The sequence below is a fragment of the Leptosomus discolor genome, chromosome 9 (assembly GCF_034619465.1).
Source record: "Leptosomus discolor isolate bLepDis1 chromosome 9, bLepDis1.hap2, whole genome shotgun sequence".
Classification (NCBI taxonomy): Eukaryota; Metazoa; Chordata; class Aves; order Leptosomiformes; family Leptosomidae; genus Leptosomus; species Leptosomus discolor.
The window spans coordinates 42002245-42015680 of record NC_141399.1 but is presented as its reverse complement, the minus strand read 5'-3'; the positions used below and the strand labels follow the sequence as shown (position 1 = coordinate 42015680).

The 13436-nt window shown below is 52.0% G+C and overlaps 2 protein-coding genes across 3 annotated transcripts in view; both read left to right on the top strand.

The window, feature by feature from the left end:
• SEPTIN6 (septin 6) overlaps nucleotides 1-1406 on the top strand; it is a 33533-nt gene extending 32127 nt beyond the window's left edge. Inside the window, exon 10 of the mRNA XM_086470445.1 lies at nucleotides 1387-1406. Within this exon, the coding sequence (XP_086326571.1) occupies nucleotides 1387-1396 (10 nt within the window). The 3' untranslated portion in view covers nucleotides 1397-1406. The remainder of the gene's footprint in view (nucleotides 1-1386) is intronic.
• A 1965-nt stretch (nucleotides 1407-3371) lies between these two features.
• Nucleotides 3372-12389, top strand: NKRF (NFKB repressing factor). 2 transcript variants are annotated; one of them, XM_086469995.1, is made up of 3 exons: nucleotides 3372-3577; nucleotides 7746-7875; nucleotides 9955-12389. In XM_086469995.1, the coding sequence occupies exons 1-3, from the start codon at nucleotides 3378-3380 to the stop codon at nucleotides 11914-11916; spliced, it is 2292 nt and encodes a 763-aa protein (XP_086326121.1). In that variant the 5' UTR covers nucleotides 3372-3377; the 3' UTR covers nucleotides 11917-12389. The 2 variants fall into 2 exon arrangements, with proteins under 2 accessions (XP_086326121.1, XP_086326120.1); XM_086469994.1 differs by having other exon boundaries at nucleotides 3378-3577; nucleotides 7746-7867; nucleotides 9929-12389.
• The last annotated feature ends 1047 nt before the right edge of the window (nucleotides 12390-13436 follow it).

Below are 13436 nucleotides of genomic sequence, written 5' to 3'. Positions count from 1 at the left end.
AATAAAACGTGACAGCATTTCAGCTGTGACCTTTCCATGGTGTTACCCTTGCTCTCTCCTATATCCTCATTGTGATTCTGTCTTTACTATGTACTGGTGGTTATTGCTTTTATTAAACAATGTAAAATTAGTCCTAACAAGGTTTTGGATGCTGCACCTTAAATCCTACACTATTTTTCTTTTTTCACTACAATTAACGGATTCCCCTTTCTCCTGGTCCCTCTCCACCCAGATAAGTAAGAGATGTGGAAATAAGTTCTGTGAGTTATTTTTGCTGGCGAAATAACAACGCAGTTTAAATGTATTTATTGGTGACGTTAAAATGACACCACCGCCTTAGTCCAATTATCGCATAGTTGAGAGATAAAAAAACCTTTTCTCTTTGTCCTTGGTGTCATTTTCATGACATCATCTCTCTTTTTTTTATTTGCTTTTATTTTTTCTTTTGCTGATTCATGCTACCTGAAGACTAGCATGTAATCCTCCTTTCCGTTTCAGACTTGCTTGTTGTGACCCTGATCCTTCAGTCGCGCTGTGTGCAGGCTAAGTTCTCTGTCTGTGGGTGACTCCCCACGTCCTGACCCCGCTGAAGGATCAGGATGCATGCTGCAGCCAAACCCCTTCAGACCCTGGGTTTTTGGAAGATAAGCACCCCTCAGACCTAGCCGTGATAGGCAGCGCTGGGTTTAGCGCCAGCTGCTGCTGAGGATTGTGGTAGAGAGGTGGTCTGGGTGGTGCTAAAGCCTCAGGAGCCGTTTCTGCTCCTCAGGACGTGTGAGGCTGCTGCCCGCTCACGGCGGCAGCAGACCCTGTGCAGTAACTGCGGTCAGACGACGGTCTGGCCTCCGCTTCCAGCGATCGAGGCAGTTCAAACTCTTGGTTGCAATGTATTCTCTCAGGTATTCTGTTTCACCATAAATACAGTTTTATTTCCCATAAAAGTCTTTGACTGTTTTGTGGGTGGGTTTTTTTTTTTAAGCAAGTTAAAATAATTTGAGTGTTTACTTCTTCCTCTGCTGTCGAATGCTGGCCTGCTCCCAAAACCAGTCAATACCAGTCCGTTAATGATTTCTAGATTATCTGCCAAAAGCACCATTTAATGTGGCTTTTTTTTACCGTACTGCAGGTCGCTGGCTGTTCTTCCTGACCATTTGCCTTGTTAGAATGTTCCTTAAAGTTGTGTAAAGTCTTTTTGAAGACTTTGAAGAAAAAAGGTTTACTTGTGTGATCTCCTTGAAGTACTTGACGTACCACAAGGAGGTTCCATCTCTCCTCTGTCAGCTGTGTTCATGTTGCATCTCTCTTTTCCTGCTCTTTGAATGTCTTCCTCTTTTTTGATAATCTTCTTTTTTTTTCTCTTTTTTTTCCCCTTGTCTCTCTCTGTAGCTTTTTTTAATCTGTCTTCGCCAGCTGCACTGGGTCTGAGGGAGAAGACTGCCACTTCTAGAAGAGTTTAAGGGTGTTATGTCTGGGGAGGGGGGGGGAACAAATCTTCAGTGTTAGTGTCTTGGAAAGAAGCTCTTTTCCTGACTTGCATGGTGTCTGAAATTGAAGCGTCTTGTAATTTGTGTGACAAGACAGGGCCATACGGGGGAACGGATTGTTTACCTGGAATTTTGAAGAGCAACAGAAATGTGACTATGTTTGGACTAATGATGTAGCGAATACATTTTCCAACATTGTTATGGGCATTTTTTTTTTTTTTCTAATTTTGTCTTTAATAATATAAATGTCATGGGCTTCCATGAGGTGTGAAGCCTAAGGAATATTTTCAATATGCTGTTGTTCGATTGGTTTTGGAAACTGTGCATTCAGAGTCAAAGGAAATACAAACATGGTGCAATTTGCTCTGTTGGCAGCCACGAAATATTTAATTTTAACAAACAAATAAAGTAAGAACTGTGTGTTTTCATTGGTGTCCTCCTGTATCTCCCCACCTTATTAAACAAGCTCCATCGGCTGGTGGATGTGGGTCGAGTGGTATATTTTTTTTCCCCCTAACTCAACCTCCTCTTGTTCTTCGAAGTCAGAAGAAAGTTAGCCGACAGCTGGGATAACAGTAACAGCGATCCGTCCTGCTCCTCCAGAGCAGGGTTGCAGCGTCCCCGGTGTGCTGGAGCCAGCCCGTGCACTCCTCGCCCCCCGGCCCGCTCGCTGCATGCCCCTCCGAGCTGCCTCCCCCCCGTCCCCGGCTCCTTTGTACCGGTGGAAGCGCTCCAGAACCGCCCCGAGCTGTACATTCACACGCCAAGTATCGGAGAACCAGCACTGTTTAGCCTGATATTTCTAACGTCCATGTAAATTTTAAATAAAAAACCCGAAAGCCTGCGTGCGTGCTGTCGTGCTTGCCGTTCGCGCGTCCGGGGCCCGGGGGCGCTGGCCCAGCCCGGGTCAGCCGGGAGCGGGGCCCCGGTGGGGCAGGAGAGCTCCAGGCGCCCACCGAGGAGAGGGAAACACAGCCCTTGGGGGGCGGCGGGCGCTTTCCTTCGCCTGTCTCCGGTAACGGCGGCTCTGCACCGAGGGCATCCGGGGGAAGGGGCCTGGTCTGCGGAGAGACACCCCCACACACCCGGTGAGGGAGGGGAAAGGCCTCGGGCCTCTCCAGCGCGCTGCCCGGCGGGGAGCAGCTGCCGGGGCGGCGCCCACAGCCGGTCCTGCGGGCTCAGGGCAGGCCGGGGCCGGCCTGGCGGGGGTGCCTGCTGGCCGCTCCCCCCACCCCGGGGCTTGCCCGGGAGGTCTCGGCTGCGGCAGCCTCGCTCGCCGCCGCCTGGAGCGCTCCGCCCCGCCCCGGGACCGCCCCGCCCCGGGACCGCCCCGCCCCGGGACCGCCCCGCCCCGGGACCGCCCCGCCCCGGGACCGCCCCGCCCCGGGACCGCCCCGCCCCGGGACCGCCCCGCCCCGGGACCGCCCCGCCCCGGGACCGCCCCGCCCCGGGACCGCCGCCAGGGGGCGCGGGGCAGCCGAGGAGACCGGCCGTCAGTGGCGGCGGTTTCTCGCGGATTCTCGCGCGTTAGTGACGCAGGGTCACGTGACGCGGCGCCGGCCGGGCAGCTCCGCGCTACTGAGGGGGGAGCTGCCGCCACCGAGGCGGGGCGGAGGCGCGGCGGGCAGGGGGCGGGTAGGGGCCGGGCCGGGCCGGGCCGGGCCGGGCCGGGGGGGAGCGGGCTGAGGCCGGGCCGGGGCTGAGGCCGGGCCGGGCCGGCGCTCCCCGGCGGCCCGCAGCGAGCCGCGGCCTGGTCCGCACGTGGGGCCTGGTCCCCTCCGGCACGCCTGGGCCGCTTCCGCCGCCGTGCGCGCCTGTGCCCGGCGGCTCGGCGCCCACCGGCGAGGACGGCCCCTCGGCGACGTAGGATCGGCCGCCGAGCCGCTGCCCGCCATGCCGCCGCCGGAGCCGGTGCCCGAGCCGGTGCCCGAGTCGGTGCTGGAGCAGTGGCGGCAGTACAACGAGACCGAGCGGCAATGGGGGCTGCGCCGCCGCTTCATCCTCCGCCACCTCCACGGCTACCCCGGCGCCGCCATCGACCAGCTCCTCTCGCTCTCCGTCCTCTGGACCAACCACGTCTTCATGGGCTGCAGGTGAGACCCGGCGAGACATCCCCGGCTCCGGCCGCTCCTCGGGGCGGGGGCTTGAGGAGGGCCCGGGGGTGTGGGGAGGCCCTGAGGAGGGTCCGGGCCCCGAGGCGGCCGTCCGAGGTGGCCGTGGCAGGCCCCGGCCGCTGGGCCCCGCTGCCTGCCGGGGCCTGGCGCTCGCTGTCAGGCTTGGGTGCCCCGGCGTGTCAGCCGGGGTCAGGAGGGTCCCCCCGAGGCCTCGGGGCGGCCGCGGCACGACGGAGGCGGCCCGGGCGGCTGGCAGGGGTCGGGGCAGAAGTTTGGAGCCGCCGGCCGGGAGCGGGGCCGGGCTGCCCCCGCCACCAGGAGGGGAGAAGGAGCTGGGGCTCCCTCCGGCCGCTCCTCTCGGCTCCCCGACTCTCAGGGGCTCCCATCGTGTCCCGGTGCTGCTCGGCTGAATCTCGGCCCCAAGCTGGCTGTCAAAAAGTAACCCCAGAAGTACTGGGATGGAAGGGGCTGAGGCAGGAGAACGTCGTTCCTGGACAGTTTTCTTCGCTCGAGTATGTGTCTGTATGTAGAGGGGAGCAAGCTGCTGAGAAAGTATGTATGTGTTCTGAAACTAGCTCTTGGTGTCCCGTCCCTGAGGACCGTTAAGCGTGTGGTTTTGTGCTTTGTAATTTAAGTGAGAAGAAAGTATCCCGCTAAGCATAAAGCAGCCTATATAAAAAGCAGCCTATACAATCCCCTTAAAGCTCAGTTTTTCCGAGAGAAATGGGACTGGTGAATGGAAGAGGTTTCCCTTCGTCAAGATTACTGTTAACGTGCAGAAACCACTGTGCAGTAACTAGCAAGGCTGTGGAGAGCAGCAGAAACGTCACCCATGTCCCGACTGACACTTCTGATGTTGTGATTATTTTTAACTGGACATAAGGCTCTAAAGACAGAAGCAACTGCTTAACAACCGACTTCAGCGAGTTGTGCAGTGACAGAGGAGCTTGTGAACGCTGAAGGGCATATAGTTTGACTTTTATTAATGTCACTATCCAAATCCTTTTTGGGGAGTATTTTGTGTCGTTTGTACAGAGCCAAGTCAACATCATTAAATGTAGATCTGCATGTTTTCTTATTTCTTTCTGGTCCAGGCACTGAACTATTCTGCTCTGCAGGCACCAAAATTGAACATAGTTTTAAAGCAGCATCAAATTCCAAAGCTTGAGTAGTATGTTAAAATTGAGCGTGTCGTCTTAAGATATAGTCTCTTTGGTCCTTTAGCTCATCTTAATGTGTTTGTGCGCTGCCTTAATGGCGGGCCTTCTTTGTGAGGGTGCTTTTGGGAAACAATGCAGTAGTACAGGGTGCGGATAACAGACGTGAGAAACTATGTGGCAAGATCTCGAATCCTAAAAAATGATGCAATTTAAGCCTGTAAGTGCACATACTTTCCCTGATGAACATCTCTACCTGCAACTCTCAGGGGAGACATCAGCAATAGACTTCGGCGTGATGAGGTGCAGAGCCGTTATCAGTGAGGATGTTTCCCCAAAGCTTGTGTTGTGCCCAAACGTGAACACACCGCACAGGCACGGAGAACACGCCGCCCTGTGAAAGAGTTTTACTTTGGCAGCTTTACTTAGAGTTGTCTGGGGAAGGGAGGGGACCCACAGCTTTCTCTGGAACGGCCTTTTGCTGCTCAGGAAGAGCTGTTGTCGCTGTATCAAGTGAATAACTTCAAAGTTTGGGGGATTTTTGTTGGTTTAAGTTTGTTGGTTGGTTTTTGGTTTTGTTTTTTTAATGTTGATTGCTTGCTAGCTGCAGACAACCTGTTTGTCAGAGTAAATACAAATCAGAGTCTTTGCTGATGAAATCCAAGGGAGTGGTCTGCTAGGGGATGATCTGGAGGATGTCCAGGGCTTAGAAAACACTGTCTGTGAGGAAGGATTTAAGTAACAGGATTCACTTAGTTTAGGGTGGATGAGAGAAGATGCATGTGTTCTCAGATATGTTAAAGGTGGCTGCAAAATCAGCAGGGGCGGGTGGGAGCATTATGCTCGAGAGCTACTGGCATCAGGGTAAGAGGTAACATATTTAAGTCAGATCAGGGAGACTTTAGAATCATTTTGGTTGGAAAAGACCTTTAAGATCATCAGGTCCAACCATTATCCTAACACTACCAAGCCCACCACTAAACCATGTCCCTAAGCACCACATCTATGTGTCTTTTGAACAGCTCCAGAGATGGTGACTCCTCCTGGGGCAGCCTGTTCCAATGTCTAACCACTCTTTCAGTAAAGAAATTTTGTAACGTCCAATCTAAATCTCCCCTGGTGCAACTTGAGGCCCTTACCTCTTGTCTTTAGCTAGACATCAGAGGCATGGGACTCCTCTGCCTCCATGTGCAGTCTCCACAACTTGAGATTTCTAAGGCCAGGTTAGACAAACACATGTTGGGACCACTTGATCTTCCCCCGGGCAGAAATCTGAGCCCCAAACATCTCCATCCTTGGTGAAGAAGAGTGACACAACTCCTGTCAAATCCAACGCTGTTCTTGCACCCTGCTGGAAAAGGGCATTGTCCTTCATGTTCCCATCCCAGGTACTGTACCTGTAAGCCAGAGAGAGGAGGAGATTCCCACCTCTCCCTTCTGGCTGCGGGAGGATGAGGGTATCACCAGTGTCCACCTCCCTTTGATCCCTCCTGGCATTTTCTTCCCGTGCACGGTTCCACTGCCTCCGCTGGGGCTGAGCTGTGCTGGGTACCTGCTGGTGAAGCGGGGACCACAGTGGTCTGGGTTCAGAGTTCTCGCCCAGCAGTTTAAATGGATCTAATTTCTGCCAGCCCCAATAAATCAGGAACAGGAAGGGCATTTCTTGAGTGGAGAGCAAGTAGATTTCCAGAGCCCTTGGCACAGCAGTGTTTAAAAGCTGGTGCAAGTTATTGCAGCACTGGCTGTTGGGACGGTTGCAGACTGCTGTCCGTGGGCAGTGACCTGATGCTTTTTGACTTTTGGAGGTGAGCACACCATGGACCAGGGGCAAGGTTGCTTCTTCTCCTTTCTGAACCACAGCGCGGGGCTGTCAGAGGCTCGTTTCAGGCCACATTTGTAGGTTCTCCTTGGTTAGAAAGGTTTGGGGTTTTTCTCTTGTTCGTCTTCAGTGTGCAAATGGCTTGAACACATGTGACAGATCCCTGGAGCAACGGAAAACTTAGATGGTTTGGGGTGTGAGGCCGAGAGGGATGGGGTTGTGCAGTGCGTGTCCTGCCCATGTGGAACTGTGAGCGTGCTGCAGCAGGGTCGGGGTTTGCACAGAGCTACCTACAGCCACCTCACCTCTGGTGTGGCTCAGGGATTTAAAGCAGTTCAGTTACAGCTGCCAAGCTAAAAATTAGCGTGGCTTTTCAAAGAGTGGTCAATAAAGGCTAAGCAGTGCTTTTGTCATCCGGCAGCCGCGATCTCATCAGTATTGGTGACGTGCGCTCTGTGGCTGCTGACCCAGACGAGACTTCAGTGCCAGACAGTCGCTCCTGTGCTCAGTTCACTGAAGCTGCAATGCCCACAGAGACTCCTCACCACGCTCCTGTGCTCCTCAGTGTTCCTAGTAGCTCTGCCAAATGTTACGTTTTGACAGATAATGTATTTAAACTGGAAGAGGGGAGATTTAGGTTAGCTATTCGGAAGAAACTTTTCGTTGTGAGGGTGGTGAGACACTGGCACAGGTTGCCCAGAGCAGCTGTGGCTGCCTCCTCCCTGGCAGTGTTCAAGGCCGGGTTGGATGGGGCTTGGAGCAACCTGGTCTGGTGGAAGGTGTCCCTGCCCATGGCAGGGGGTTGGAACTAGATGATCTTTAAGGTCCCTTCCAGCCCAAACCATTCTGTGATTCTAAATTTGAGTTTAAACCACTGTCACTTTGGTAGCTGCACGGTTTGTTATTCCCAAATGGGTTCACTTGGAGCCAGGTAGCTCCTTGGCTGGTGTGCGGGCTGTCTGCCAGCACTGACCTAGCTACGGCGGGAGGCCGGTGCTCCGGTGCTGCGTTAATACTCCAGCAAAACCAGGGGGAGCATCTCCCTTGCACCAGGTGCTGTGTCTCAGGCAGCTTTAGTTCTTGTTTTGCATAATAAAAGCACGTGTGTGCGTGTGTGTGTGTTGCCCCTGTGGGACCAGTTCTGAAGTGGTCTGCTGTTGAATCCTCACAGATACGGCATGCAGGTCATGGAGAAGGTTCTCAAGATGGCTGAAGGCATCGATATTGGGGAACTGAGGACGTACGAGTTGGTCCCTGGCAGGAAGCTAAAGAGATACCGCTCTCCATCTGACAGTGAGTATGTCCTCCTGTTGGGTGGGCATCGGTGGGAGCGTGGGGAGAGCGGTGCGCCACGGGGCCGCCTGCCAGAGGGCCAGCACGGCAAACTGAAGGGACACGACCATGGTGCTGCTGGGCTGCAGCCGTTTCCCCTCCTCTGCCGTGTTGTGGGGTGTACGTGATTTGTGCAAAGTTCTCTTTTTGCTTAAGAAAAATACCATTTTTCATTGAAATTACTGGGTAATTGATTTTCCCTAGTGACAGTGTTAGGAAATTGAATCTGTGTAATGAAATGTCTGTCTGCCCTTCTTCACCCTGGTGAGGGGTGATGTTCTGACCTGAGAAGAGATTGTACATGGAGACAGGGAGTTCAGCTCACTGATGTGGAGTTATGACCTGCTTGGAACATTCGGTGGTGGGGTTAATTTTTTGTTTATTTCTTTTTCCTCCCTACTGGGCCCGGAAGAGTCCTCGATGTTCCAGCTGTAGCTCTTCCAGTGGAGGAGATGCAGCAGGCAGAGCGGGCTGGCAGTTCAGTGGCTCCATCCGCTGGCTCCTCGCCAGCACCTTCAGCGCTCCCTGCCCTCTCTCCGGGGGAATCCTTCGTGTCCGCAGGTGCAGGCTGTGGGTGCGAGCAGGCAGGCCCTTGCTTTGAGACAGCGTCAGGCGGTCGTTTGGCTGTTCAAAGCACAAATGGTCAGACAGCACAGGACTCCTCTAGGCTTGGATATAATCCCTGTAAGTTTCTTCCCTTGCGTTGACACCCAGCAATCTTTCTGTGCTTCCATGGGCTGGCTGCAAAACGGAGAAATAAATACTACTTTTCTCCCATGTTTTGTCTGCCTCAGGCAGCAGCTCTGAGGAGAAGGGTTCTCTCTTGCACGTTACAGACAGCACAAAGAGCTGTTCTGCTGGTGAGAGCCTTTAGGTGCTGCTGCAGTGCAACCATCAAAATACCAAACTGAGCAAGAAATATAAACCTTGCCATAACTCCTCAAAACCGATGACCGAAGGATTTACCGCGTGTGTAAGAGCTTTGCCGCCAATTTAAACATGAAGGCCTGTTTATGCTGTATGTGAAGTGAATTTTTTTTCATCTGCAATGAACTAGGCTGTGATGAGTACGCTGTGGTAGTGTGATGTCTAGACAGATGTGTTGCCTGACCTATATTACGGCTGCACACAGTGGCGCTGGATTAGGCAGCTCATTCCAAGGCGCTGAGGTGGCCTTTTGCCCCTTTGATGAAATGACACACATGTACCACTTCAGCGTGTGGGGGCTGCGTCTTTCACAGGAGAAGTGTTGTATAACCATCTTTAGGATGTAACACGTTTGCTCATCAGCTATTTGATCCTCATTTTCTGCAGTAGCTGTGCCTATCGGGATATTCTGCCTCGTTTGCATTTCTTCTAGTTAACGAACAAGAGGTCTACCAGTAAGGTGTAATGCCCCCCGCCCAGCCGCTGCAGCTGTCACCTGAGGTTTGGGCAGATTTCTCCATGTTTGGTGTCCTTTAGCTGAGGGTAGTTCTATTTACAGAAAATACACTTCTGTTAACACTGTCGTTAACAGCCCTGCGTGTTTTGGAAGGGAGGGTTCAGCATCGCTGTGTTCCTCCATCAAGTGAGAAGACCTGGAGATAAAGGAGTTTATCTGAGATCATCCTGCAGCCCTGCAGCGGAGTGAGAGCTGAGGCTCTAGTCCCGCTCCGGTGCTCTTACTGGCTGTAGTAGATTTGAATGGGTTAACTTCAGAAATGACTGGGTGGGTTCAGTGGGCAATGTTGGGGGGCAGAGCAAGTGGTACAGACCTAAAATCCCTGTAACTAAATGGGCAGAGGTTTCTGTGTGGTTGCTGTGGAGCTGGAAATACCACTGGAGTGACCTGCACAAGAATGAACGGTCTTATTTGATGAACTGTGAGTGTCTTTGGAAGGAAACCTTCTGGTTTGTGGCTAAGTAGTGGGAATCCTACGTTCAGAGCCGGCAGGCTCCTCCTGGAGATCACTCGGTGAAAACACTGTCTCCCTGTCGTAGCATGTATTGGTAATCTTGCCGTTGTCTTCCACCCCATAGGTCCAGAGCCGGAAGAGATTCCTGAGCCGCCCAAAAAGGCAACCCCCCGGTTCCGGGTGCGACCACGTTTTGAACCCATACACTTTGTCACCAGTGCTGAGAAGGACGACAAGAAGGAAGATTCTCTGGATGTCCAAATGCAGGAGATGAATCAGGAGGCAAACACAAACAGCACAGCGCAGCCAGCTGAAAACTGTACGAATTCTTTTGCGAGCGCGTGGGAGGTGGATCCCCAGCTCCCCAACGCAGCGGGGTTTGGCTTTGCGGGCCAGGCGGCGGCAGCCAAGAAGGCTGTGAACAGCGTGGACTCTACCGCAGGCGGCGCGTTGCAGGTTTCTGTTTCTCCTTCAGCTGTCCCGTCTGCATCAGAGACTTTCCCTCCGTCAGCTATAATGCTGAAGCAGAGTTTTATCGAGAAACTGTCAGCAGCTGTCTGGAAAAATCTCGCTAACCCAGATGCAAACACTGGGACTGATAAAATTAACTTTACCTATCTTTTGACACGTTCAATTCAGGCATGCAAGACAAATCCTGAATATATTTATGTTCCTCTGAAAGAAATCGCCCCTGCTGACCTCCCCAAGAGCAAGAAGCTCCTAACGGATGGCTTCGCTTGTGAAGTGCGATGTCAGAATGTCTACCTGGCCACCGGTTACGCCGGCAGCAAAAACGGATCCAGGGATCGAGCCGCGGAGCAGGCGGTCAAGCTGCTGAAGAAATCCGTGGAAGTTCGAGTGGTTCAGCGGAAGTTCAAGCACACCTATCACGAGGACTTGGTGGTGTGCGAGGCGGGCGTGACTCGCCCAGAGTTCCCTCCTGCTCTCAAACCTCACGAGGAGTTTGTAGTTGCCAACAGGGACTGTGTCCCGATGCAGCCTGGTACTGAATCCGTGAAAGGTTCCACTAACACCAACAAACACTGGACTAGTTTTGTCCTCACAGAGAATGCCAGTGACGCAATAGGAATACTCAACAATTCTGCCTCATATAACAAAATGTCTGTTGAATATAAATATGAATTAATGCCCAACCGCTCGTGGCGTTGTCAGGTGTATCTGCAAGACCACTGCCTCGCCGAGGGATTCGGCACCAAAAAGACCAGCAAGCACGCGGCGGCTGAGGAGGCATTGAAAATTCTGCAGAAGATGCAGTCGAATATAGCGGCCATCAAAGTGACCCAGGTTCAGAAAGTGGGGTGCTCCTCACGGGGCTCCGGGCGGAAGAAGGACCTGAAGGACCTCGTGGTTTATGAGAACTCCAGTAATCCGGTGTGTACGCTGAATGACACCGCCCAGTTCAACAAGATGACGGTGGAGTATGTCTTTGAAAGGATGACTGGCATGCGATGGAAATGCAAGGTGCTGCTTGAAGATGAATTCATCGCAGAAGCAGTTGGAGTGAAGAAATCTGTCAAGCATGAGGCAGCAGAGGAAGCCGTGAAAATCCTCAAAAAGACTCAGCCAACTGTTGTTAATAACCTGAAGAAAGGCACCGTCGAAGACGTCATCTCCAGAAATGAGATTCGGGGTCGATCGGCAGAAGAGGCGTTCAAACAGAAGATCAAAGAAGACAACATCGGGAATCAAATTTTAAGAAAGATGGGCTGGAAAGGCGGCGGCCTCGGGAAAGATGGCGAAGGAATTAGAGAGCCTATTTCGGTGAAGGAGCAGTTTAAAAGGGAAGGACTGGGGCTTGATGTAGAAAGGGTGAACAAAATTGCTAAAAGAGATATTGAAGAGATCATTCGAAACTATGCACGCTCAGAAAGTCACATTGACTTGACTTTCTCTAGAGAACTGACTATGGACGAGCGGAAGCAGATACATCAGATCGCCCAAAAATATGGTCTTAAAAGCAAATCTCATGGGCAGGGGCATAACAGGTACTTGGTGGTGAGCAGGAAGCGGCGCAAGGAAGATCTGTTAGACCAGCTGAAGCAAGAAGGCCAGGTTGGGCACTACGAGCTGATTATGCCTCAGACAAACTGAGGTTAGGTGTCCCATTTTACCGGAGACTTGAGCTTCCCAGATACTCGATGACAAGACAGAGATGCTGCATTTTTCTTGCGTGGGTTATATTAACGTTAAAGTCTTCTACTTCGTTAATATAATTTCTCAAATGTGGGTAGCCGTTTAGAACTGACCGAGTTCTGTTCAAGTAAATTAGCACAACCCAAAAGCAGTAGTGCTGTTACTGTATGTGTCTTTGATATTACTTGTTCCTTCACATTTTAATAGTTTTGTAATAGCAAAAACACATGTCCAGCAAGAAGGAATTTGACATCATTTAAAAGAATAGTTCCCTTATTCTTCTTGATCAAGGAAGGAAAAAAAAAAAACACGCCTTTTTTTTAAAAAAAATAAATAAAATAATAAAAAGCAAAGGAAATGCAGTCTGGGGGAATAGACCAGTATGTAAAGTTGGTATTAATGACAATAAAATTTTATTTCTGGAAAAAAAACAGGATTTGTCAGTTTGTATTAAAAAAAAAAAGTGTGAAAACTGTGTTTATTCTTGAGAAATACATATAGCAGGGTCTTGTCTCCGCTGTGTGTGGATGTCTGTAGAGCGACCAGTTTACCAGTACAGTTCTGGTCACAGATTGCTGCCTTGAGTCTCCGGTGCTGAGCACTACTGGAGGCACCTCAGTCGTCACTGTGTCGTCTGAGCTGACGCCAGGGCGGTTTTACCTTGGAGCGCTGCTTGACATGTGCAAATACCACGGGGAAGTGTGAAATACAAGAACTGGAGGTAACCGCAGAGCCCACGCTCAAACATGCTCGTGGGGACTGTTATATAACTTTTTTTTTTTTTTTTTTTTTTTTTTTTACTTTGCATGTAAGCTCTTTAATCCTGAGCAAAATCAAATCTGTGCCCGGTTATGTCCCTGCTCCGTGATGTACCTGTGCTCACGTGTGCCGACTCACAAGTAAACCTCTGGCGTTGCGCTGACGTTGGCGCGTGCGGCATCTCTCCAGAACAGGCACGCGCTGCCCGGGGGCCGGAGCGGTTCTCTCCTCACCGGGGAAGCAGACACCGATCTCTGCCTGTGCCGGTCTGCTGGCGGTACCAGGACACGGTGCTCTGGGAGCTCCGGGGAATCGCTGGCTTCGTGCTTGGAAAACGTAGAGGTTAGGAGTTGACCTTGGAAGAGCCAAGAGTGAGACGTGCCTAGAGACACCGGGGGGTTTTCTGTCACCAAGTAGGGCCCACTGATGATTCGTCAGCGCAAGGCCAGGCCTCATGAAATATTTGTTGTCTGTTGCCTTGTGTCTCAGCTATAGCTTTTGGGGTTCTGCTGCCTTTTACATCATCCTCTACCTTTTTTCCCACTTCCTGTTCTGTTTTTCTGTTTAACTCTCAGCGCTGAGGAGAGGGCGACTGACCTCTGCAGATGAAGCAGCACATCCTGGTGAGGTGCAGTTAGCGGCATTTTCATCCCCACTGTGTGAAAAGGAAGAGGCTGCCCTGGCAGGTAAGGCTGGCTCGGGAAGAAGAGTGTGAGCGG